The sequence below is a fragment of the Rhinolophus ferrumequinum genome, chromosome 11, assembly GCF_004115265.2.
Source record: "Rhinolophus ferrumequinum isolate MPI-CBG mRhiFer1 chromosome 11, mRhiFer1_v1.p, whole genome shotgun sequence".
Taxonomy (NCBI): domain Eukaryota; kingdom Metazoa; phylum Chordata; class Mammalia; order Chiroptera; family Rhinolophidae; genus Rhinolophus; species Rhinolophus ferrumequinum.
Window position 1 is genome coordinate 15151024 of NC_046294.1, and position 22256 is coordinate 15173279.

The window sequence follows — 22256 nt, forward strand, 5'->3', positions numbered from 1 at the left end:
CCAAAGAGCAGCCCTGTAAGGTGAGGACCAGTATCTCCATCTTCCAGGTGGGGAGGCAAGCCTCCGTGGTTACCAGCCCGGCACAGTTGGAGGTGATGGCAGAGCTGGGATTTCCTGCGTCCTCTCCAGCCCAGGGGTCACTGATGACATGGTGTTCTCTACTTGTTTACCCTGCTCCTCCACTACACTCTGGGAGGCCAGGGGTCGGTGTGTTTTGTCACCAAGGAGTCCCTGGTGCCCATCCAGATGCTCAGAGGGAGATGCTCAGACAATATTTATGCAAAAATGAAGGACTGAGGTGCTCAGCCTGCGGCTCTGCTGCCAGGTCTCCCTACATAAGGACAGCAGTGGCACCAGATTTCCACCTCAGAGGGCAGTTTGATAGGAAGGGGGTGGGCAGGGTAGAGGACAGGCCTGGAAGATGGTCCGCCAGCAAATCCACCCTAACGCCCCCCTCAGCCACTCTCTGATCCTGCCCAAGAGGCACAACTGGATTCATTTCCACACCTGAAAAGTAAACGGGGGAGGGGTGGATGGCCTAGGTGTGTGTGTTGGAATATGGGTGCGAAAGTGTTTGATTCCTGTTCTGGGTTGCGCTGGCGTCCCTCGGTCGCTCTGACTTGGGAAGGGATAGAGGACAGCTGGGCCTGGGGCCAGGCTGGGGCTCCAGCAGGACTTCTGGAGAGGGGCACTCAGGCAGAAGGGCCTCGGTGAGCGCCCTCGGTGGCGGGCAGGGAGGGAGGGTACAGGAGAGGTGTCAGTGGGCGGCCTGCATCCTCCAGATCCCGGGGTGTGGGTGTGGCCCCCCTCAGGGGTGTCCGGAGCGCTGGCAGCTGGGGCGGCGCCGGGGGCGAAAGCGGGCAGGGAGGCTTGGGGAGCCGAGGGCGCGCGCGGGCGGGGTGAGGAAGAGCAGGGGGCGGGCGGCCGCTGAGGGGCGGGCGGCTTGGGGGGTGGGGGTGGAGCCGGGACCGCAGCGCCAGCCGCTAGATCCGCGCTGTAGCCGCCGCCGCCGCTGCTCTGGGCTCAGGACTCGAGGCGGGCAGGCGGGCGCTCGGTGAGACTCCGGCGCCTGCGGCTGCTGCTCTTCTCGGGCCCCCGGGGCTGCGGCGCTCTGGGTCCCGGCCCCTGGCCCGGCGCCCCTGGGTCCCCGGTCCTGTGCCCTGCCCCAGAGACCGCTCTCCGCCGGCCGAGCCGACTCAGGCTCTCGTCCCCGGGCCATGAACAGGGGCCCGTGAGGGGCGCGCGGAGGCGGTAGAGGAGGAGGGAGGAGGGAGGCCGAGGAGGAAGGCGCGGGAGGCGGAGGATGCCGCCGCCACTGCCGCCGCCGCCGCCGCCTGCCGGCCCGGGGCGAGCTTGACTCCAGACCCGAGGATGGAGCCGGCGCTGGGCGCTGCAGCGGCTCCCGGTGCGCCCCCGACCAGGTATCGGCGGGGCCCGGCGGGCCCGGGGCGGGCGGGAGCGGACACTCGCCGCAGCAGCCGGGAGGGGCTCGGGCGCTATGGGAGACGCCCCTCCGCTCGGGTTAGTCGCTACCGGCGATGCGGGGCCGGGGGAGGACAGGAGCATGTTGGGCGCAGGACTGGGCTCTCCGGGCTGGTGGCGGGTGAGTGCCTGGATCACCCCAGCCCACCCCGCCCCCACTCAGGGAGGACAGCAAACTTGAGACGCGCGCCGGCCCCGAGGCGCCAGGCTCCCTTCTACCGCGGAGCACACGGGGGCTGCCCGGGGCTCACCGTCCCGCAGCCTGCCTGGCTCCGGGCTGCTGAGGCGCCTCGAGACCCTGAGGTCCCCACGCCTGCACCAACTTTCCAAATCAGGACGGCACCCAGAGGCAGGGGGTTGTCCCCGGTTTCCTGCTCCCAGCCCCGTTCCCGCACTCGCCCGAACACTTTGCGATGAGCTGGCTCCCGGCGGGTGCCCGGGTCCCCAGATGGTGCAAAGCCCCCCACGGGAAGCCAGAACCAACCTCCCGCTCTTCTCTGGGTAGGACGCAGGGACCAGCCTTTCTTAGGCTCTGGGAACCCAATGCCTGCTTTCACAGTAACAGCCCAGAGTAGCCCAGGCCGGGAAGCTAGGGGTTAAATGGTAAGACCTGAGGGTCCTTCTAGGGTGGCATGTTGGTGGCCTGTTTTTGTAGCCACAGGGCGTCCCCTCCCCCGATCCGGGACCTGGCCTTTCCCAGGATTAGGTTCCTTACCTCTGGTGCAGGTTATGTCCAGGGACTTAAAACACTGCTCCTAAGTGGGAGGCCCTAAGAAGGGCTGCTTGGGAGTCCAAGTGCCGGAGGATGGGTAAAACCATTTACACAGCGGTGGAGGCAGGAGATGGGGAGGTGGCCGTCCAGTCAAGGACAAACATCTCTCTGAGATCTGGGAGGCATAGGGGACCGAGGAGACCTAGGAATTGAGGGCAGGAGGTAGGCACCCTGGCTCGGAGGGAGCTGCTTTGGCAAGCCAAAGGAACCAGTAGGTGTAAGAGGCAAGCAGGTGGTGGCCAAGGTATCAGGTAGCTGTCTTCAGGGGATCCCCTCGAGGTGGGGCCACTTGTCTCAGGCAGAGCCCTTACCTGGGCAGGCAGTTCCCAGGCTCCAGTCCCCAGCAGCTGTCAATGGGGACATTGACAGGCATCACCGTGACCCTGTTTCTTTTTCCAAGTGCTCTCACCGTCATGACTCACACATTGGATTCACCAGGGAGGTATCAAGACTCCAACCTCTTCTCTTCTCCTCCCTCCTGGGTCTTCAGGGAACTACTGGGGAAAGGAGGGCGTGACTTTTGGGGTTTTAACCCCCTGCAGGAGGCCAGGAACCCATCATTGCAAACTTTAATTTCCCTGCCTTTGTCCCCAATCAGGTCAGGTGTGTGGCTCTTGGCCAGGCCAGGGTGGGGGACAAATGATCCCCCCAACCCTCAAGGGTTGGCTTTGAAATCATGGCCACGCCCCCCCTCCTGGCACATCTGCTAACACCTGGCCTCATCTCAAAGCAGAAACACATGTCCCCCCTAAAATCCAAATTTCCCTCTTTGCTGAATATTGCAATGCTTTTGGCCAGAGTTTTCCTCCTTGGCATCTGAAATCAAACTCCTCTTGCAGACAACTTCTTTTCTCCCTGTCCCTTCAGCCCACTGCCATGTGAGGCCCCCTTACCTCCCTGACTTCACCCTCAGGGCCCTAGATCCATGGGAAGGCTGGTGCTGGTGGAGGGGTGAGTGCGTGCTGGCTGTGCACGCATGGAGGAGGTGTACATCTGTGCACCACTGAGTCTGCAGGGGGCCCAGATGCCAGGCTCTCACTGGGGAACTAGGCTTGTGACACCCCCCTCCCCCGTTCTCCCTGCCCACATCCCTGTCTCCCTCCCTTACCCACTGTGGGTCTCTCTCTACTTTTCCAACTCACTCTGCATTGGTGTGTGGGGAGGGTGCATTTGATATTCATAATCTGGTTCAGAGAAGGTCCCGAAGCCCTGAGTCACTGTATGGTTTCCATGGAAACAGACTTGTTCAGAGGACTTGGTGTAGTGGCGGTGGGGAGAGGGAAACATATAGTAAAAATCGGGCTCCACAAGTGTGGCAGGAGTTGGACCAACTCCCTTCAAGGGGGGCAGGAATAGGCTGGGCAAGGCTCTGGGGGCCCTATAGGAGGAGCTGCCTTTCCCGCTCCCACTGGGTTCCCCCATCAGAAGCTGCTCAGCTCTCTCTGTGGCTCTTAGCAGGCTGTTGCTTCTCCCATGGGCCTTCTGGCTAGGTGCCAAGGCTCCAGAGTGCTACTATATGCCTCAGTTTCCCCCCTGTGAAATGGGGAGAAGAGCACCTGCCTCACAGGGCTGTTGTGAAGGTCAAGTGCATTAATATGAGGAACTCTGAACAGAGCCACAAGTTCTTTAAGTGTCAATATTAATTCGGGGGGTTGGAAAGAATGCCCTCAGTGTGTTCACCTGGATCCATCCTCTTTGTCCTGGTAGGTGGTCTTGACATCTGGCAGGGCTGGCCTTCTGCTTTGGAAGAGCCACCTCCAGCAGCCCTCGTACACCCCCAGCTGGGCACCAGCTATCCATTTCTTCTTCCCACGGAGCATTTATTAGGTTGTTGGGGGCCTGGAACCATGCTAGGGAGCACTGGCTGCTGTTCAGATTCCACCTGTCTAGGGGCCTTGTGGGAACAATTCCAAGTCCAGATGGATGGGCAGCTTCCTGCCTCAACCCCCTTGGGATTAGGCCAGGAGAGGTCCAGGCTCTGAGGACAGACAGAAGGGATTGAGATGGGGCAGCTTTCCCTGATCCTGGAGAGGCTTGTTCACCTGGCTGGAGAGGCCAAGGTGTGACCAGGAACTCCCCGGAAAGATAACAGACCCTGCCCCCCCCCCCCCCCCCCCCCCCCCCCCCGTTCCTTCCCCCAAGTTAAACCTCTGTCATTCAAGTGTTCCCAGCACACCCTACAGGTCTAGACTTGCTCAGGACTCCAGCCCATTCCCTGGGAGAGGGGCCTGCCCACTGCTGTTTATCCCAGCAGTAACTGCCTCAGGCAGCGGCTCAGGGACATTCTGGGTAACAGTGATACCTCAACTAGAGTCTCCTGTCACTAGCCCTTGTCACCATTGCTGCCCTCTCCTCCCTGGCCTGCAGACAGCCTCTCCTCTTACAGTGTCACTGTTGTCTCCAAGGTGGAATTGGGCTCCAAGCTCCCATCCCTACCAGCTCTCGGAGCTACAAAGTATCCTTGATATCTGCCAGCCCTTCTATTTTACAGGTGGGAAAACTGAGATTCTTGGGGTTGCCTGTTTGGCCAGAACCCAAGCTCGCTGTGGCTGCTCCAAGCTTCACACCAGCCCTAGGGATGCCCTTCCTTCTTCCCTGGTTCTCCAGGTAGCCCCAGATGCCTGCCAGCACCTCCCCACCCCCCACACCCCACACTCAGTTTCCTGCCAAGGCTCTTCCCCCCAGGTCTCTATGGACCACTTTGCTGTCCTCATTGGTGTTCATAACACCTTCCAATGTAATATCCTCTGCAAATTTCATTAACGGACTGTTTACTCCCTCTCTCAGGATCATTAATGAAGATGTTAGATAAGATCTGACCCAGTGCCAGCCCTGCCCCCACTCTCAAACTGGGTCCCTCAGCCCCTTCCCGCTTGGGCTCGCCTCCTCCACCTGGGACCCTTGGGACCGGCCCCCCTCCTGCTTTTGGCCACATGACAAGTGCTTAGGGCCAACTCTTTTTGAATTAATTTTGTAAGATTACTCGAGGCGATGTATCAAATGCTTTGCTAAAAATCAAGATATATTACCCTGCCTGCATTTCCTTCATCTACCAGTCTTGTAATTCTATCAAGAAAGCTATCAAGTTTGTCAGGCATGATTTGTTCTTTATAAATCCCCATGGTGCCGCATGGGGCACAGAGTTCCCGCGTTTTCTAAATGTTTAGAGATTCCCTCCTTGTGTTTGCTCCTTGATTAGAGCTGGAAGGCTGTGGGCCCGGAAGTGTGGGGATGCACTCACTGTCTCCTAGGGCATGGGGAACAGGGCACAGCCCTTCTCTATGCGGGATCTCTGCGGGGGGTAGCAAGTGGTTTATCGCCCACTGAGTCCCTTCAGTGCTCTGAGGGTCCCTAGCAGTGTCCCTTCAGTGGTGGGTGGATGCAGGAAGGGTCCCCTGGCACTCTCCCTCATGGACTTTGCAGACAGATGAAGACAACAAATAAGTAGGATGCGAACATTCAAAGGTATTCTTGAGTGATTGCCGTGTACCAGGCAGTTTGCTAAGAGCATTATGTGCGAGGAGATGTCATTCAAGCCGTTAACCTGGCCCGGGAAGATCTCCGCTCCCTGGCAACCTGTGGCTCAGAGAGGGCCAGGCTGCCCGGGAGCCAAGGTGTTTCACTCTCCGCTAAGAGTTGCTCCTAACCATTTAAGACGTATGTACAGGGTCAGGGGAGCTACTTGGGGTGGTTCAGAGCAAGAGTGTTAGGAGGTCGGAGGGGAAGGAAGGGAAACCTGTAGGGAGAACCTAGGGGATGTGAACTCCTCGCTGCAGATGCACCTCGTACACGATACCCCATAGTCTGAATCCAGAGCCCTACTTGGCCACTTCCCAGCTGTGGGAGCAAATCACTCCTCCTTGAGCCTCCCTTCCTCACCTGTGAAGTGTGTGCTCAGTGAGTAGCTGCCATTTTGTTTTCTTCTGGCGGTCCCTGTTGATGTGGGGGCAGCGACACTCATTGATTGTCATGTTACCAATGGGTGGCTCTCCTTAGTGCTGCTGGTTCGGGAGTGAGAGGAGAGAGAGGTTGAGCCATGCTGGCATCCTCATAACCAGCTGTGGCCTGGAGGTAAGTTTTGGCCTTGGGGAGCAGGGGGCCTTCTCTGGGCCTTGAGCCCAAACCCTGTGCTTCATTCCAGGCCATTTCAGGCCAGGTGGTAATAAAGACATCTTTTGGTGTCCTCTTAGCTGCATAGGATCTCAGCGTTCCTGTCTCCTTGGCCATGAAACCACCCACTCTTCCCTCTGCTTGTCTAGCCAGACCTGGAGCCCTGGATTGGGCAGCAGGGTGTGTTTTGGCTACTGCGTTATCAGGTGTGACACTGTGCCAGGTGTGTCTACACCCCTTAGCTCTTCTAATCTTCGTGATAATCTTCCTTTTTGCCATTCAGCTGGGGAAGAAGAACCCCTGGGAAGTGGTGAGATGGCACAGACTCATTTGATATGCCAGGGAGTCAGGCAGGAAAGGCCATAGGCAGCTTCCCATCCTTCCAGCCGACACTGCAGGGACCTAATCCTTAAATAGGTGTTTGTCGGATGAGCCCATGTCTGGGTCAGAGTGAATGCCAAGGGCAAGGGACCCTGGGGGCCACCTTGGCCCTGGTACTCTCTGCCCCTCACCTCTGGTCTCCAAGTGTTGGTTGGTGCTCTTGTTCTTGGGTATGGCCTGGGGGCTTAAGCTTTGTTGGTAGGGCCAGGGCTTGGGGATCCTCGGAGCTGAGTTTGTATCCTGGCCTGACCGTGGGCTGCACAAGCTTGGACAAGCTCCCTCACTTACCTGGGCCTCGCTGCTCCTCATCTCTGACCGATGGCAGTGGTGCCTTCAGTGAGCACCCCCTTGATGGGAACCAGAACCCTGATATTCTCTGGGCATCCGCTTCTGCAGCCCCCTCCATTCTGTGTTAGAGCCCCAAGGCTCAGGCCAGCCTCCCCCATACCCAGCCCCCTCCCACACCCAGGGGCCAGCTAGGCCTCATGCAGGTGGCTTTGAGACAGGACACTTGGGGATCCAGGGAAAGATGGATGCCCTCCCTGCTCCTTGAGCAGCAGCTGCCTGTGCTTGAGCTCCTGTTGGTGGCTTCCCATCCTTGAATCTCGGAGGATGGGCCCAAGCCTCGGTGTCCAGGGGGTAGGGCCTCCGTACGATTGTGACTCTGACTGTGGCTGCTGGGGAGGGGAGGGAGGACAGGAAACCAAGGACTTCCGCCCAGTGTCAGGGCAGAAAGGTCCCGCCTTCCACAGGCCAGGCTGTGGTGGGACTGGCCTGAAGGAACGGGCCCTTCTGACTCATCCCTCCCCCAAGAGGTGCTGGTTACATGGGACCTTGTGCCAGGAGCTCAGTCACCTCCCCACTGTGGGGGAACACTTTCCTCAGATTGGGCTGCGGGGCCCAGGGCAGGACCATTAGGTGGTCTCTGGAGCCTGAACAGCAAGGGTCTCTAAGCACACAGGCTGTAGGAGCTTCGATGGAGGAAACTGTGGCATCTGTTTTAACTTTAAACATTTCCAGGCCACGATGTTCTGTTTGTAGGTTAGGGTATCCTTAAAAATCACTCTCAGGGCTCCTGCTCATGGCTACTGACCAGCACTGTGCTCAGCTACTGGCATTCGTCGGCTTTCTGTCTCCCAACCCAAATATTTGAAAGAGTCTGTGATCGTCTTTCCCATTTCATAGATAAGAACAACTTAAGTCCTCTGCTCAAGGTCTCATAGCTATAAAGCAACAGCAGCGGGAGTCAAATCCAGGCCTCGCTGGCCCTACAATGAGGGTGACTTCTCAAGGAGGCTTGAGACACCCATGGGAGTCCCCAGTGTCATCACGCATGGACACTGGAGTGACCTGCTCTGAGGACTGCAGAGCTCCTAAGAGGCAGCTGAGGAGCTCTGCTGCTGATGAAAAGTTGGTAGATCAGTCTCTCTTTGCGTGTTTCTCTTGGGAATCAGGACTGTGAGAACTTGCCCCCACTGGAGGTGCTGAAGGGACGTAGTGATTCAGCCCATGGGGTCTGTGGGTTGGCCACAGCCCAGGGACTCGAGAAGTGATACATAAGCACCATGTTTGTGTTGGTGCAGATCCATAGTCCTCAGTGTTTCAAGGTGATGGGGCAGGACCCCAAAGAAAAGCACTGGTACTTCCAGTCTCCCCTGGGCTGACCATAGAGGCTAAGTCTGGACACCATCAGATCACCTCTCCGGAAGGTATTTGGCTGAATTGTGTGCTAGCATACTGCTCACCTTGAAGGCTGTTCTAGAACACAGACCCAGGAAACTTGGCCTTGGGCTTTGTAGGTATGGGGTCTTGAGGATGTCAGTACATGCTCAGGGCTCTCTGGGAGACCCCTTAGGAGAAATTTGGTGCTGAATCCAGTATCAGGAATAGCTGGGCATCTTTTGAGCAGATGCTTTAATCTTCATCTTGTGGATCCTATGAAACATGTAAATGAAATATTTCCCTTTTCCCATTGGCTGCCAGGTAGCTCTGACCCGTATGTGTAGCCCAGAAGTGGTGTGGCTCTTGTACACTGACCTGGCTTCTAGTTCTTTTAGCCTTTTATATCTTTGTTTTCCACTTGCCTCATTTCATCACCTCATTTTCCTTAGGAAGAAGAAACCTTGCTGTTTTATGTGTTTTAGCTTTAACTAAACAAACATCTATGGTGGATCAGCGCTGGCTACTACAGACGTAGGGATTAAGCATTTCCTTTCTGTGTCTCCATCCCAGAGGCCTGTTCACCAACTCCTCCCTCCCTGTCCATTTCCCCTGTCCCTCATTCTAGTTCCTGGGACCCCAGAGCGTTAGGGCCCCTCCATACCGATTCCTAAATCTGGTTAGAAATCTGATATTCAGATATTTTTTCCTTTGCTTTCCCTATCACCCCAGAGCTTCACACACTGTTTCTAGGGAGAAAAAACGGGGAGGGCAGTAATTTTCCCAGCTCAGGCCTGCGCTGCTCCCCACAGCCCAGGTCCCCTTTGAGGTCTCGCTCTTTTTCAGCTCCTGCCCTGTCTCAGCAGCCCTGGCTGAAGCTGTCCTTAGTGGCCCACTTGAACAGACACAGCCCCACGCTAGCATAAAGGTAGTGATTTTGACCCTGGTGCCTTGAACATGGGAGAGGGGAGAGCTGGCTGGCATTGCCCTGGGGACAGAGTCGTTGGCCCAGTGAGGTGCCAGTGATTTTCAGGCTCCACCCTTTCATTAGTCCTCCAGTTCTTGCATGGGTGGCTTCACTCTGTCCCCCAAAGATAATAAACTCAAAGTGAACAAAAAAGCTCAATGGAAACGGTACCCTCCTCCCACCCCAGTCTCCTTGCGGCCCACTCCGGTGCATCTGCAGTTACTGGTTCAGTGCAAGTTCTTTCAGTGGTTGTTTACGCATATATAAAAATACCTACATCTATACACACACGTCACCTGTTAAAAAATGAGAAATGTTGGTACACGATTGCACACGTTTTCTGGCGCTAGCATTTTTTACTTACTATATCTTGGGTCATGACCCAAGGACATACTAATACTCCACATTAGTATATACACATCTATGGAGCCTTCTCTGATAGAATCAGTGGAAAAGACAATCCTAGGGTTGGGAGAGTGCACCCAATGGAGAGGTTAGGCCTCTGGGGAAGGGAAGGGGCACCCATGGGCAGGCTAGGAGCCTTCTAATTGTGTGTGTAAAATTATGGGCACAAATGGATCTTTTTGGGAAGAGGGATTATATCTCTCTAAGGGGTCAGTGGCCCAGAAAAAGCAAAGCTCTGGGTTGCATGGGATTTCATGGGGAGGGAGGAGGATGAGGTGGAGGACAGGGCGGGGCTAACTCGTTAGAGGGCAGAGCCCCTTGGTTCTTGGGCCCCACTGGGGCAGCCGTGGATCACGCTGAGGTGGGAGACAGAGATACCCCCCCTGGTATCTTCTTGGAAGATGACTGGGGTCTTCTGACTCCCAAAAAAGGGTCCCCCTGCCTGCAGCAAGTGTGGCCCTGTCTTGAGAATGGATTATGGGACCTTCCGAGGATCAGAGAAGCCCCGTGGTCAGACCTGGGAGGTCCTTAGAGTCGCTGGATCTATGGAAAAACCAAGGCACAGAGAGACCAGGGGGTGAGTCCAAGGTCACCCGGCCAGGGAAAGGCAGGGACTGCGGGCTACTCCTGCCTGTGACATTCAGCTTAGTGTTCCTTCCCCTGCCAGGGCGGAATGAGACCAGGGAGAAGCGGCCCATGGGATGAGGTGAGGCTGCCTGTTGCTGCTTGCTTCTTGGGGTGTGGGTGAGGAAGAGGAGGTGCACGAGGCAGAGGCCGCAGCCCGGGTGGGTGTGTCATCATCACACCTCACTGCATCCTGCAACATCACCTCCCCCTGGCTTCATCCTCACGTTAAGCTGCAGCCAACCAGCCAGGAATTCTGAACACAGTAGAGACGCAGGGCTAAGCGGCTGCACTACAGGATTCGGCCACTAGAGGGCAGAAGGAAAGCCACTGCAGAGGCTCAAGATGAGAAAGTTCCGGGGCTGGGAGAGGAGCCAGGGAAGAAGGGGCAGGGGGCGGAGGCCTGCCTGGCAGAGGTCTGGGCACAGTGGTCAGGAAGAGTGTGTGCCTCACTGCCAGAGTCAGTGATGATTTGTTCTGAGGCGTTTCTCCTAAACAAAAAGCAAACAAGACATTTAATGATGATCATAGTAACTTACATGTACTAGGTGCTTTACGCCAGGCACTGTATTAACGAATTAGTCATAACAGCCTTGTTAAAATTATCCCCAGTTTGCAGGTGAGAAAACAGAAGCCCAGAGAGATTAAGAAATCTGTCCATCAATGGGGCCGGTACCAGGGCCCATGTCCCAAGCAGGAGGCTGCGCCATATTCTATGCCTGACATTGACTAAATGCTTTAGGTCTTTTAATTCTTACAACCACTACTATGGTTATACCCACTTTACAGGTGGGGAAACTGAGGCTCAGAGACATAGAAACACACAGGTCCACACAGCTGCTAAGTGGGTGTGTTCCATGGCTTGAACTCTTAGCTCTAAATTATATTTCTCCAACGTGCAGCTGTTTTCCACTCCCTACTGTGCCCTAAATCTGTGCCCTAATGTGAAGGTGGATGACACTGAAATCTGAGCTTTCTGTTGGGAGTGGGAGTTCACCAACTCCCCTGCCTTCCAAGAGAAGTTACAGATTCTGAGTCTAAGATTTGCCTGGATTTTAATTAACCAGAGGTGGAGGGAGGCCATGCCAGAAGCTGCTAGAAGCTTAGGGAGGGCTCAGAGTCTGGCTGGGAGGATGAGGGCATAGAGGAGTCCCTTGCAGTGGCCAAAGCTCCTCTGGGAACAATGGGACCTGGCCCCGGGGCCTCCGGTTTTCAGGGCACATGCCTCTAGCATACCAAGGAGGCTTGGCCAGCCCTGGCCCCTGCTCTGCCAGGCTGGCAGGAGAGTGGGGACATTTCTAGGAGGGCCTGCCTTCCTCCATTTTCCTGTTCCCATGCCCTGGCTTTGCCCTCCCAGGGAGCAGGGGGTGGCTTGCGATGGGACTTTTGAACACATTCCCCTCCTTGGTGCCCAAGCTGTGCCTTGTGAATCTGAAACCCACTTTCTTTGGGGTTCATAACATCAAGATGCTTCCGTTACTTCTGATTCATTAGCAAAGGCGGCAGCTTCCAATACTGCCCTAAGTTTCTCTGAGTGGGGGTGAAGAGGGGTAGTGGAGGGAAGAAATCGAAATGGTGCCCTCCCCTCAGGATGTGCCTCTTTAAAGAAAACCCCGGGTGAATTCTGTTTTTGGAACTGAAATCCTACAATTAAATGAAATCTCTGTAAGTTTTCTGTTTCCTCTCTTGGTGGGGACCAAAGGGAGTGGAATGTGAATGGAATAGGGATGGAGAAGGAGGATTTGAGCGTGGACTCCAGAGCACGGTGCCTGGGCTGGAATCCTGGCTCTGCTCCTCACTAGGGGTGTGAGCTTGGGGAAGTTATCTAACCTTGCAGAGCCTCAGCTTCCTTACCTGTAAAGTGGGGCTATAACAGCATCAGTCTCACAGGGTTGGCATGAGGGCGCGATGAGCTAATGCCTGTGAAGGGAGCATATGCCCAGGACAAACATCGTGAATGCCCAGTAAGTGCGATCCTTCCTTCGTGTTATTTTGCCCATAGTGTCTAGAACAGTGTCTGGCTTGTGCTGGGTATCTGACAGACGTTTGTGAATAAATACAAAGAAAGTACAAACAAATGCAATGGCACCACAACTAAAGAATTGGCCCCTAAATGATGTAAAAATATTTCCTAGCACTACATGTTCTTTGAAGGTGTTCACATTTGTCTTAGGGCACTTACGCAGGGTGGGCCTGCACTTCGCAGAGGAGTCAGATTTAATGCAGAGGGGCCATTCTCTGTGGGTACCTCACCCAACCCAGCATCCTCTGCTGCCATGGGGTGAGGTAGGGGTCGGATGGGGTGTGATCAGGGTTGTGTCTTTTCTCTTTTCACATTGGAGGTTCCCAAGAATCTAGACTGTGCCCTTCCCCTATTTACTGACACCTGGTGACATGGGACTGCTTCCTATAGGTACTAAGTGCAATTTCATACTTAGAACAGGACTCCTAGGCCCCAGAGCCTCAGCTGGCCCACTGACTTCTCAGGCCAGCCTTTGTGCCTCTCCCCAAGGCCAGCAGACTGCTCCAGCTCTGTTTCTTCCCCCCTACGCAGACGCTGTAGGGGCAGAGCACTGGCCTAAGAGTCTGACCCAGTGGATTTGAATCTCTGCTACTTCTTATTTGCTTCTGCATGTATGCTTAGTTTTTGAGCCTCAATTTCTCCATCTGAACAATGGGAGTGAGGACCCTGACCTCCCACCGGGGGTTGTAAGGAACCACATGGTGTCGAGAGTGGGGTGAGCTGAGCCAGGTAGTGATGCACATTTGGGAAAGGAGGAGCCACTTACTCCACCCCCAGAGAAGTCGTGCCAAACAGTGGCACATGGGAAGAATATTCAAAAAGCACATGAGTTTGCCCCCTCAGCCATGAGCCCATAGATCAACAAGACCAGAGAGCCAAGGGAAGGAACACGCTCTCAGCCTTGGAAATCATCTATCTGCCCCCTTCTAATGCCCAGTCTCTCTTGCGTCCAATCACAAAGGGGCTGGGGACAGTAATCGAATGCATGTTTGAGGACCAAGTGCAAGTAAGCTGGAGGAACAGAAAGTCACACATTAAAGGGAAGGAGCGTGGGTTCTGGGGAACTGGCTAGATGTGGCTTACACCAGGCATGTAAGCTCAGGCAGGTTACTTTACTTCTGTGCTTCAACTTTCTCACCTGTGAAATGGAGCGTATACTGGTTTCCACATAAAGTTCTTGCGAGGAATAAACAAGCTCACACAGGTAAAGGATATAGCACTTAGGAAGTCCTCTGGAAATAGTACTTTAGCTAACCAAAGTAATGCTATGATCTTGTTTTAACTTAGAATCCGCAGAGAGCATGAAGGTCGGGAATGCTCCCTGGTCCACTTTTGCTTTGAGTTGCAGGTAGCCAGTCTCCTTTCTCCAGTGTGCTTGGAAGACGAACCTCCCTCCCTGGATGTCCCTTCCTTGTGGGTTTCAGCATTTGGGCTGTCGCGACTGAGCTGCCATTTCCACGTGGAGGTGTGGGGTGAGGCCCACTGCCCTTGTTGACTTCCACTAAACCCTTCCTGAACAAGCTGAATTTTGAAAGGTCAGCCTGTTGTGTTGATTTCAAATGCAGAACAAATTGGGGCTGTGCTCCGGCCCAGTTTTCTGGGATAAGTTTGACTCTGATGCTTTGCTCCATTGCCGGAGGCTGAGCACTGGGGCTGGTTGGGTCAGTTGGTCACTAGAGCTGAACAGAGATAGCTAGGCCTGGGGGTGTTTGTGGTTAGTGGATTTCTTTGCAGCATCCTTGGGTGGTGGGTGGGGGTTGCCTCACTGGGGTGTTTGCCTGTGTGTGGCACCAAGTCTTGGGCAGCTGGGGGTACAGGCTTGCCAGCTCCCTCTGCCCACTGGGTCTGGTGGGAGCAGAGGGATTGTGGCTTGTTAGGAGGGTATGGGTTGGGGGAGGTGGGTGGAGGGGGTGAGATGTAGCCCAAGACTCAGAGGGCTGGATCCAAGGCATCAGAGATGGCACTGGGTTATTTGGGCAGATCTGGGAGAGCAGGCAGAGCCCTCATCACCCAGCCCTGGAGGAAGGCAGTGGGGCACAGAATACAGGAAAGAAGGGGTAGAAGTCCAACCTCATCCTCAGAAGTCCTCCTCTCCCTGTCTCCCTGTAGTCTGCTGGCCACAGGGCTGCCTACTGCACAGGCTGGGACTGCCAGCTAGGCCAGGAGACCTGGCGGCTGTGGACTCCCTCCTCGGAGCAGCCCCTCTTTGGTGAGTGGTGGCGCCCTCCCTGCATTCGCTCTTGGAGCAGTCCCAGCCCTTCCCCGGGGCCTGGTAGCTGAAGTAGCCTCACTTGGGGGACTTCCAGGAGCTCAGGTTGGCTCCTTGCCCTGAACCCTGGGCATACCCTTCAACGTTTCCTGCTCTCCGGGGGCCCTCCCTATCCCCCCGGCTTTCCTTGAGGTGCCCCTTCCCCCCCACCCCTCTCTCTCCTCTCCGTCCTTCCTGGTTCTCTGGGGCCATTTCTGGGTTACAGGTGGGTCCCTGAGCTCACCCTGTGGACAGAAGGGGCTGAAGGCCTAAGGGTGGAGACCCTCGAGGACTGGCTGGGGTGGGGGACCTGGAAGGCCAGTTTGCTCGGCTGTCAGTGGGGGCCATCTGCTCCATGGACTGGACTTGCTCCTGTGGCCGGGAGCAAGTTCTGGAAGACCCTGGGGCCTGGGAAGGGATGCTTCTCAGCAGACCCTGGACTTGTCTCTGCTCTGGGTCATTTGACTCTTTAGAGACCCCTGGGGCCCCAGTAGTCCTCATCTGGAGTAAGTTGGTCACCTGCGTCCGTAAGTTGGGGGGTGGTGGTGCTTGACACAGTTGTCCACCTTTTCTGGCCCAGCAGGCATGGGGGAGTGGCTGCTGGCAGCCCACTGACTCACAGTGTGTCAGGGTCCTTACTGCATGCAGGCTTAGGTAGCAAGGAAGTATCTGACATGGACTCTTCTTCCTCCTGGGGGTGAACAGTGGATGGAGGAAAGATGACCACCTGGGGAACTGGTCAGCTCACAGAGGTGAAAGAAGGTGCAGGTGGGCCCAGGAGATGCCGGCCGGGTGACAGGCGGTGACAGGGTAACGTCTAACGGCAGGAGCTGGTCATTTCCTATGTGTGGGAGTCGGGGAAGTGAATTTGTTGCCTTAGGGCCCCACTAAGGAACTGAGAGTTCCGCTGGGAGGCCCCTGCAGCGTTCTGTACGTTTGTACGTTAAACCCTGCGGAACGGGGTACAGGAAATCAGTTTGTTCGGTCCCCAGTAACTCCTGGGACCCTCCAGAGAATGGTGAAGTCTACTGTAGAAGCTGCTCAGGCCTTAGGTGCATGACTGAGCCCTGGGCCCCCTGTAGACCCACTCTTCGTCCCTGTGAGGCGCACAAGCCCAGCTGCCCCCTGACCGCTGCCCGTCTTTGCCTGCAGACCTTGCCGGGTGGAGAAACAGCCCCATGAAGGTGCCCAGCCATGCAATGTTCCTGGAAGGCCGTCCTCCTCCTTGCGCTGGCCTCCATTGCCATCCAGTACACGGCCATCCGCACCTTCACCGCCAAGTCCTTCCACACGTGTCCGGGGCTGGCCGAGGCGGGGCTGGCCGAGCGCCTGTGCGAAGAGGGCCCCACCTTCGCCTATAACCTCTCCCGCAAGACCCACGTCCTCATCCTGGCCACCACACGCAGTGGCTCCTCCTTCGTGGGCCAGCTCTTCAACCAGCACCTGGATGTCTTCTACCTGTTCGAGCCCCTCTATCACGTCCAGAACACGCTCATTCCCCGCTTCACCCAGGGCAAGAGCCCGGCGGACCGGCGGGTCATGCTGGGCGCCAGCCGAGATCTCCTGAGGAGCCTCTATGACTGCGACCTCTACTTCCTGGAGAACTACATCAAGCCGCCGCCCGTCAACCACACGACCGACAGGATCTTCCGTCGCGGGGCCAGCAGGGTGCTGTGCTCGCGGCCCGTGTGCGACCCCCGGGGCCCCGCCGACCTGGTGCTGGAGGAGGGCGACTGCGTGCGCAAGTGCGGCCTGCTGAATTTGACCTTGGCCGCCGAGGCCTGTCGTGAGCGCAGCCACGTGGCCATCAAGACGGTGCGGGTGCCCGAGGTGAACGACTTGAGGGCCCTGGTTGAAGATCCGCGGTTAAACCTCAAGGTCATCCAGCTGGTCCGAGACCCGCGTGGCATTCTGGCTTCGCGCAGCGAGACCTTCCGCGACACGTACCGGCTCTGGCGGCTTTGGTACGGCACCGGGAGGAAACCCTACAACCTGGATGTGACACAGCTGACCACGGTGTGCGAGGACTTCTCCAACTCCGTGTCCACCGGTCTCACGAGGCCCCCGTGGCTCAAAGGCAAGTACATGTTAGTGCGCTACGAGGACCTGGCCAGGAACCCCATGAAGAAGACTGAGGAGATCTACGGGTTCCTGGGTATCCCCTTGGACAGCCACGTGGCCCGCTGGATCCAGAACAACACGCAGGGTGACCCCACCTTAGGCAAGCACAAATACGGCACCGTGCGCAACTCGGCGGCCACGGCCGAGAAGTGGCGCTTCCGCCTCTCCTATGACATTGTGGCCTTCGCCCAGAACGCCTGTCAGCGGGTGCTGGCGCAGCTGGGCTACCGGATGGCCGCCTCCGAGGAGGAGCTCAAGAACCCCTCCATCAGTCTGGTGGAGGAACGGGACTTCCGCCCTTTCTCGTGACGGGGGCTCCGTGGGTGGGGGTGAGGGGCACATGGTGTTGGTTTTGATAAAATGGACCGTTTTTAACTGTTGCCTTATTTCCTCCTCTGTCTCCCTCCCTGTCTTTGTGTCCTTCCTGCTCCTTGCCCACCCCCCACTTCCTTCTGCCTCTTTTATCTCTGAAATTTGCACTATGTCTTGGACAGGAATCACTGGGGCAGAGGGGGAGGGAAGTGGGGTACAGTCCCCACTCTACCCCGTTCAGACACATGGACATTGGGTCTCTGCGTGGATGGTGACAATGTTTACAAGCACCACACTCACACCTTCACATCCGTGCACACACACACACACACACACGCACCCACAGGAGACACACCTCAAACCACACGACTTCCGAAGCTTTGCGAATGGGTGAGTGGTCAGGGTATAGTAGTTTTGGCATTGTCTTACTTCTACAAGGTAAGAGGTTCAAAACAAAAAGGCCACCTCTCTCTGATATATGAATGGTGTCTATCCCTCCTCATCCTGCATCCTGCCCCCCAATGCCCACTGCCCCCTTTGGAGTAGAAAAACTGCTCCCTCCTGCCTGCCCTTGCCTGTCGGTGAGCAGGTTTTTACTGTGAGGTGACTATGGACCTTGTTTATTTTTTCCAGACTGTGGCGATGCTGTCTGTCTGTCTGTCTGAGTCTTGTGGCTGCCCCTGGACCAGTGATGGCTGATAAATCTTATGGATTTCTGATTGATCTTGGGGTCCATCTGTGATATTTCTTTGTGCCAAAAAGAAAAAGAGTGGATCAGTTTGCTAAATGAACATTGAAATGCTTTATCTGTGTTTTCTGTAAATAAAAGAGTGCAATAATATCTGGGTGTGGTTGTGGGACTTTCTGAATGGGTGAGGGCAGGCCCCAGTGGGGTCTAGGTGCTTCTGGCTTTGGGGAGGAGAGAAGGAGTTGGTGGTGGTGGGGACTCAATGACTACTCTCTGGCTTTCAGAACTCATGTCATCCGCGTCACCCTCCACACTGAGTTCAGGGTTTCATTTCCATTCAGTTGAGACCAGGCAGGTGATGTTCAAAACATTTATAGCCAGGGGTGATAGTCAAAACGTAACAAGGGGTATGGTTTGCTGCATCAATGTCCAGAGGTCAGGAAGAAGTCCTGTAACACATTTCTATGCCAGGTGTTACCCCTTTAATTGTTGGGTCGGGGGCAAGGATAGCTGGGGAGGAGGAACATTCGAGGGATGGGTTGGCTCAGGGCAGTAGCTGCTTATCTGCTGGCCTGGAGGTAGTTCAGTGTTTGAACAACTAATGTAGATGTCCTGGTGTCTACACTGGTGCAGGGTCAGACGTGCTTATTTCCTCTCCCATTCTTGGCAATCTACCAACTTCCTTCAAGCAACTTCCCTAGCTCTTTTCTTATTTCAAGAAAACAGCTGGCCGCTGTGGTAGAGGTCACAGCTCTGTTGTCCTGGGACAGTGAGAGTGCCTGGGATCAGGCAGCCCCAGTAGTCCTGGGCTTTCTGAGACGTGGTCCTGGGCTATAGTAGATGAGGCAGGAGGATGTAGATTCAGCCATTATAGCAAATACCTTAGAAAATAGTAGCTTAATCAAGGCAGGCTATTTTGTTTCATTCTCACTTAGCGGTGCATGCAGGCGTAAGCTGGTCGGGGCTGCTGTGGTAGCTCCCATGTTATGTGCCCAGATATCAGGGGCCCTTGCTCTTTCCATGTTGTTGCTGCTCCCTTGTTCTAAAGTGTTGCCCTTGGTTATATGGTCCAAGATAGCTCACCGGGCAGTGGTAAGGAGAAAAGGAGGGAAAAAGGAAGGCATACCGCTGTCATTTGTGAGCAAAATCCCAAAGTTACAGACATTACTTGCACTCATGTCTCACAGGCTAGAACCTGGTCATGTGGTCACATTTAGCGGCAAAAGAAGCTGAGAAATGTAGTCTTTTATCTGAGGGGTCATGACTATCAAAGTGGCCAATGAGTTAAAGGTTTATCTCTCTGGGCTTCAGGTTTCTTTTCTGCAAAAGGGAGATAGTATGATTTAAATCCTCCTGTTTCAAGACCAGGAAGCTTTTGGTGCCCCTTTCTCGGCCCCTGGTTCACAGGCACTGCTTCTCCAGCTCGTGGTGAGTGAGCCAACCTATAAGTTGGCTTCCTGGTGTCAGTGCCCAGGGGACCAGTGCCTCCCTCAGGGCCCCGGTCAGCTGTTCTAGCACTTAGGGAAGACGTGCTCCAATGGAGGCCACAGCTGGTTGGTTCTTTCTCTGTTACAGTAAATGATGTTGTGACACTCGTCTCCTAAGGAGCTCCTTTTCTTCACTCTACCACTGCCCTGCCTTGGATTGTTCCAGAGCCAGGGGACTTCTCTCCTCTGAGTGGATGGCTTTATGTTGAAACTGGGAGACCTGGGAGTTCCTGGCCTAGCTGGAAAGACACGATTCCTTCAACTGCTTTACGACAGGAGACTTAAATAACGCTGGCGGGGGCTTTCAGAGGAGAGTCCTGGTAGTGAAGGAATTCATGCATTCATTCAGTATTTCTAACTTGTGCGTGTAGGTCCTAGGGTTATGGGCACTCCTTCAAGAAAGACAGTCTAGTTGGGGTGGGGGTGGGGGATGATAGATAAAAAGATGGCTACAGTGTGGGTGAAGCACTGTGCCCACAGGTGTGTGCCACTTGATTCCAGAAACCCCAAGGCCACTATAAGTCACAGGCTTATTCCCTAGCCCTCATGGTGTCATTTGATATGTCCCTGGTCTTGGGACTTAGACAAGGGTTTCTCTATGGTGGTGGTGCCTAACTTGAGTGTTGGGGAGGTAGGAACTTGTTCTGTGCAGGATGTGAGAAGATTGTTACCAACCGAGGACAAGCAGGTGCCAAGGCACAGAGGTGGAAAGGTATGGGGCATTTACAGCTGTGTGGGCTGAGGGCAGGCGTGTGTGAGGTGGACCATGTCCCCCATCCTCCCCTCAGCTTCTCAAACTGGGAAAATCCATTTTATTAGGACACCCAGGGCAGTTTATCCAAGGGATTTATTTATGCTGAACAAACCCACAAGATAGAGCATCAGAAACCAGAGGTGTTGCCTGCTTTTAGGGTGAAGACCAAACTTTTAGAGTGCTTTTGGAGGCTTTGTGTGTCCTGGCTCCCACTCCCCTCTAGCTTTGCCTGTGTCATGCTCCCCTTTACTCTTCACTCTCTAGTCTTCCTGCTTTCTTTCAATTCCTTGAACACACTGGGGTAGATTGCTGCAGTGACTGCCCCCAATTTCTTCACACTAACTCTGGGCTCAGCCATGTACCTTGCTTTGGCCAATGGGAAGATAGCAAGTGTAATGGATGTGGACATGAAAAATACCTGAGCTTCTGAGGTTGTCCTTTTTGGCTGCCTTGTGGAAGCCTTTAACTATCATGTGAAGGAAAACAGCGTGGCTGGCTGGACAATGACAGATCATTAGGTGAAGAACCAAAGAGCCCCAGCCAATGGTCAGCCACTGTCTTCGCTGAATGCCAAGTTTCACTGACTTGGCAATTGACACAGATGCATAAGTGAGTCCCAGCCAAGATCAGCTATGACTTTACTTGGATTGTTGGAACTGCCTGGCTGAACCCAGCTAGATTTTTGACTCACAAAATTGTGGGTTAAAAAAAGTGATTGTTGTTTTAAGCCACTAAAGTTTTGGAGTGACTTGTTACGCAGCAAAAGCTAACCAATACACAAGCCATTCTCTATCTCTTTTCAGGATCTTTACACAGACCGTTCCTTATGCCTGGGTTACTCCGAGTCCCCTTTTTACCTAATTAATGTCCACTCATCCTTTGGAAGTCAGCTTCACTATCAACCCTTCCTTGGTTTTACCAGCTGTTAGCCTGCTGATAGGCCCTTATATAACTGATTCTATATCTTACATATCCTCATTATAGACACTTCTGACAGCTACATCTCTTTTATGGTGTTTACCATAGTTGTAATCACACTTTTTATTACAGGCCCTGGCACACAATAGGTATCCAATAAATACTGGTTGAATGAATAAAAGGATGAGTAAAACAGGTGCTCCCCACCTGATAAAATAAGTTCCTTGTCCTGGGTCTTCTAGGGACTGGGCAAGGCCTCTTAGAGATCTAACTGAGACCTGAGGCAGCTAATGCCTCCCAGGCTGTTTCTGACAAGTTAGGGGGGGTGTAGCCAAGCTTTGTTCCAAGAATCCACATCCATCCTCCCCTACCCCACACCCATAGTCAAAAATTCTTTCTAACTCCACACTGACATTGGCTCTCCTGTTCTTTGTTGCAGTACTCTCACCTTCCTTGCCCTCTGTTACAGTTTCCAAAGTTAACACTCTGAAGGAGAATAATAGCAAATGAAAAACACACGTGTACAGAATTCCACAGTTTACAAAGCCCGCTTCCTCCTCCTAATAGTCACACCTCTAATAGCAGCTGTTTCCTGCTGACCCAGAGGTGCTTGTTCTAGCCAGGAAATGGTGGTCAGAGACCCATGTAGGCAGGACGGGCCCCGCCCCCACCTCTTCTGTTTGCAGCGCCTCCGCCTCCGTGGCTTGGCTCCTAAGGCGTAACTTCCGGGTCTTGTCCCCACACTCAGGGCTCCTCTCACACTCCAGGCTCTAGGGACCGTGTTCAGTCAGTTCTTCTCATCACAGGCTTCCTCTGTTTGTGTGTTCCCAGCTGCTCACTCCTCGTCAACAGCAGACACGATGGCCTCACAGTCCCACCTCCCTGGGGCTCTGGGGTGCTCGCTGGGCTCCACTTCCTACCATCCCGGAGGGGATTGTCCAGAACAAACCTGCCCTTCCTGGCTCATCCCCGCCCTGGGGGAGAATTTGTCCCTGCTGGAATGCCTTTCCTTGTTGCGAAGGTAAAGATGTGAGAAGCCCCTTCACAGACCCACTGAGAAAACACACCAACTCCTGTTTCCTGAGGGCTGGGAAACAGGCCCGAATCGGGTCCTCATAGACAGTAGCCACGATCGGGACTCATGGGGCGTGTCGCTGCAGTCAGAGCTGAGTGGTCACTGGATGGGCTTTGTGTGGGAGTGTAGGTGCAGCTGGGAGACTGATGCCCAAGTTGAGGATTTAGCTGGTCTGGGGGCCTGCAGCCTGACTGCCCAGGGCACCCCCAGAACAATGACCAAGGCTTCAC

At 54.8% G+C, this 22256-nt stretch overlaps 1 protein-coding gene across 6 annotated transcripts; it reads left to right on the forward strand.

Moving 5' to 3' along the window:
* Nucleotides 1-1019: 1019 nt before the first annotated feature.
* On the forward strand, nt 1020-17945 carry CHST1 (carbohydrate sulfotransferase 1). Of its 6 annotated transcripts, XM_033120340.1 has the most exons (5): nt 1021-1421; nt 9251-9332; nt 13772-13958; nt 14533-14632; nt 15824-17945. In XM_033120340.1, the coding sequence occupies exon 5, from the start codon at nt 15866-15868 to the stop codon at nt 17099-17101; it is 1236 nt and encodes a 411-aa protein (XP_032976231.1). In that variant the 5' UTR covers nt 1021-1421; nt 9251-9332; nt 13772-13958; nt 14533-14632; nt 15824-15865; the 3' UTR covers nt 17102-17945. The 6 variants fall into 6 exon arrangements, with proteins under 6 accessions (XP_032976234.1, XP_032976231.1, XP_032976229.1 ...); XM_033120338.1 differs by lacking the exon at nt 9251-9332 and having other exon boundaries at nt 13766-13958; XM_033120337.1 differs by lacking the exon at nt 9251-9332.
* Nucleotides 17946-22256: the final 4311 nt, after the last annotated feature.

What these genes read in the sequence shown, in the direction of transcription:
- CHST1 (XM_033120343.1), top strand. Translation starts at nt 15,866, where the DNA reads ATGCAATGTTCCTGGAAGGCCGTCCTCCTCCTTGCGCTGGCCTCCATT.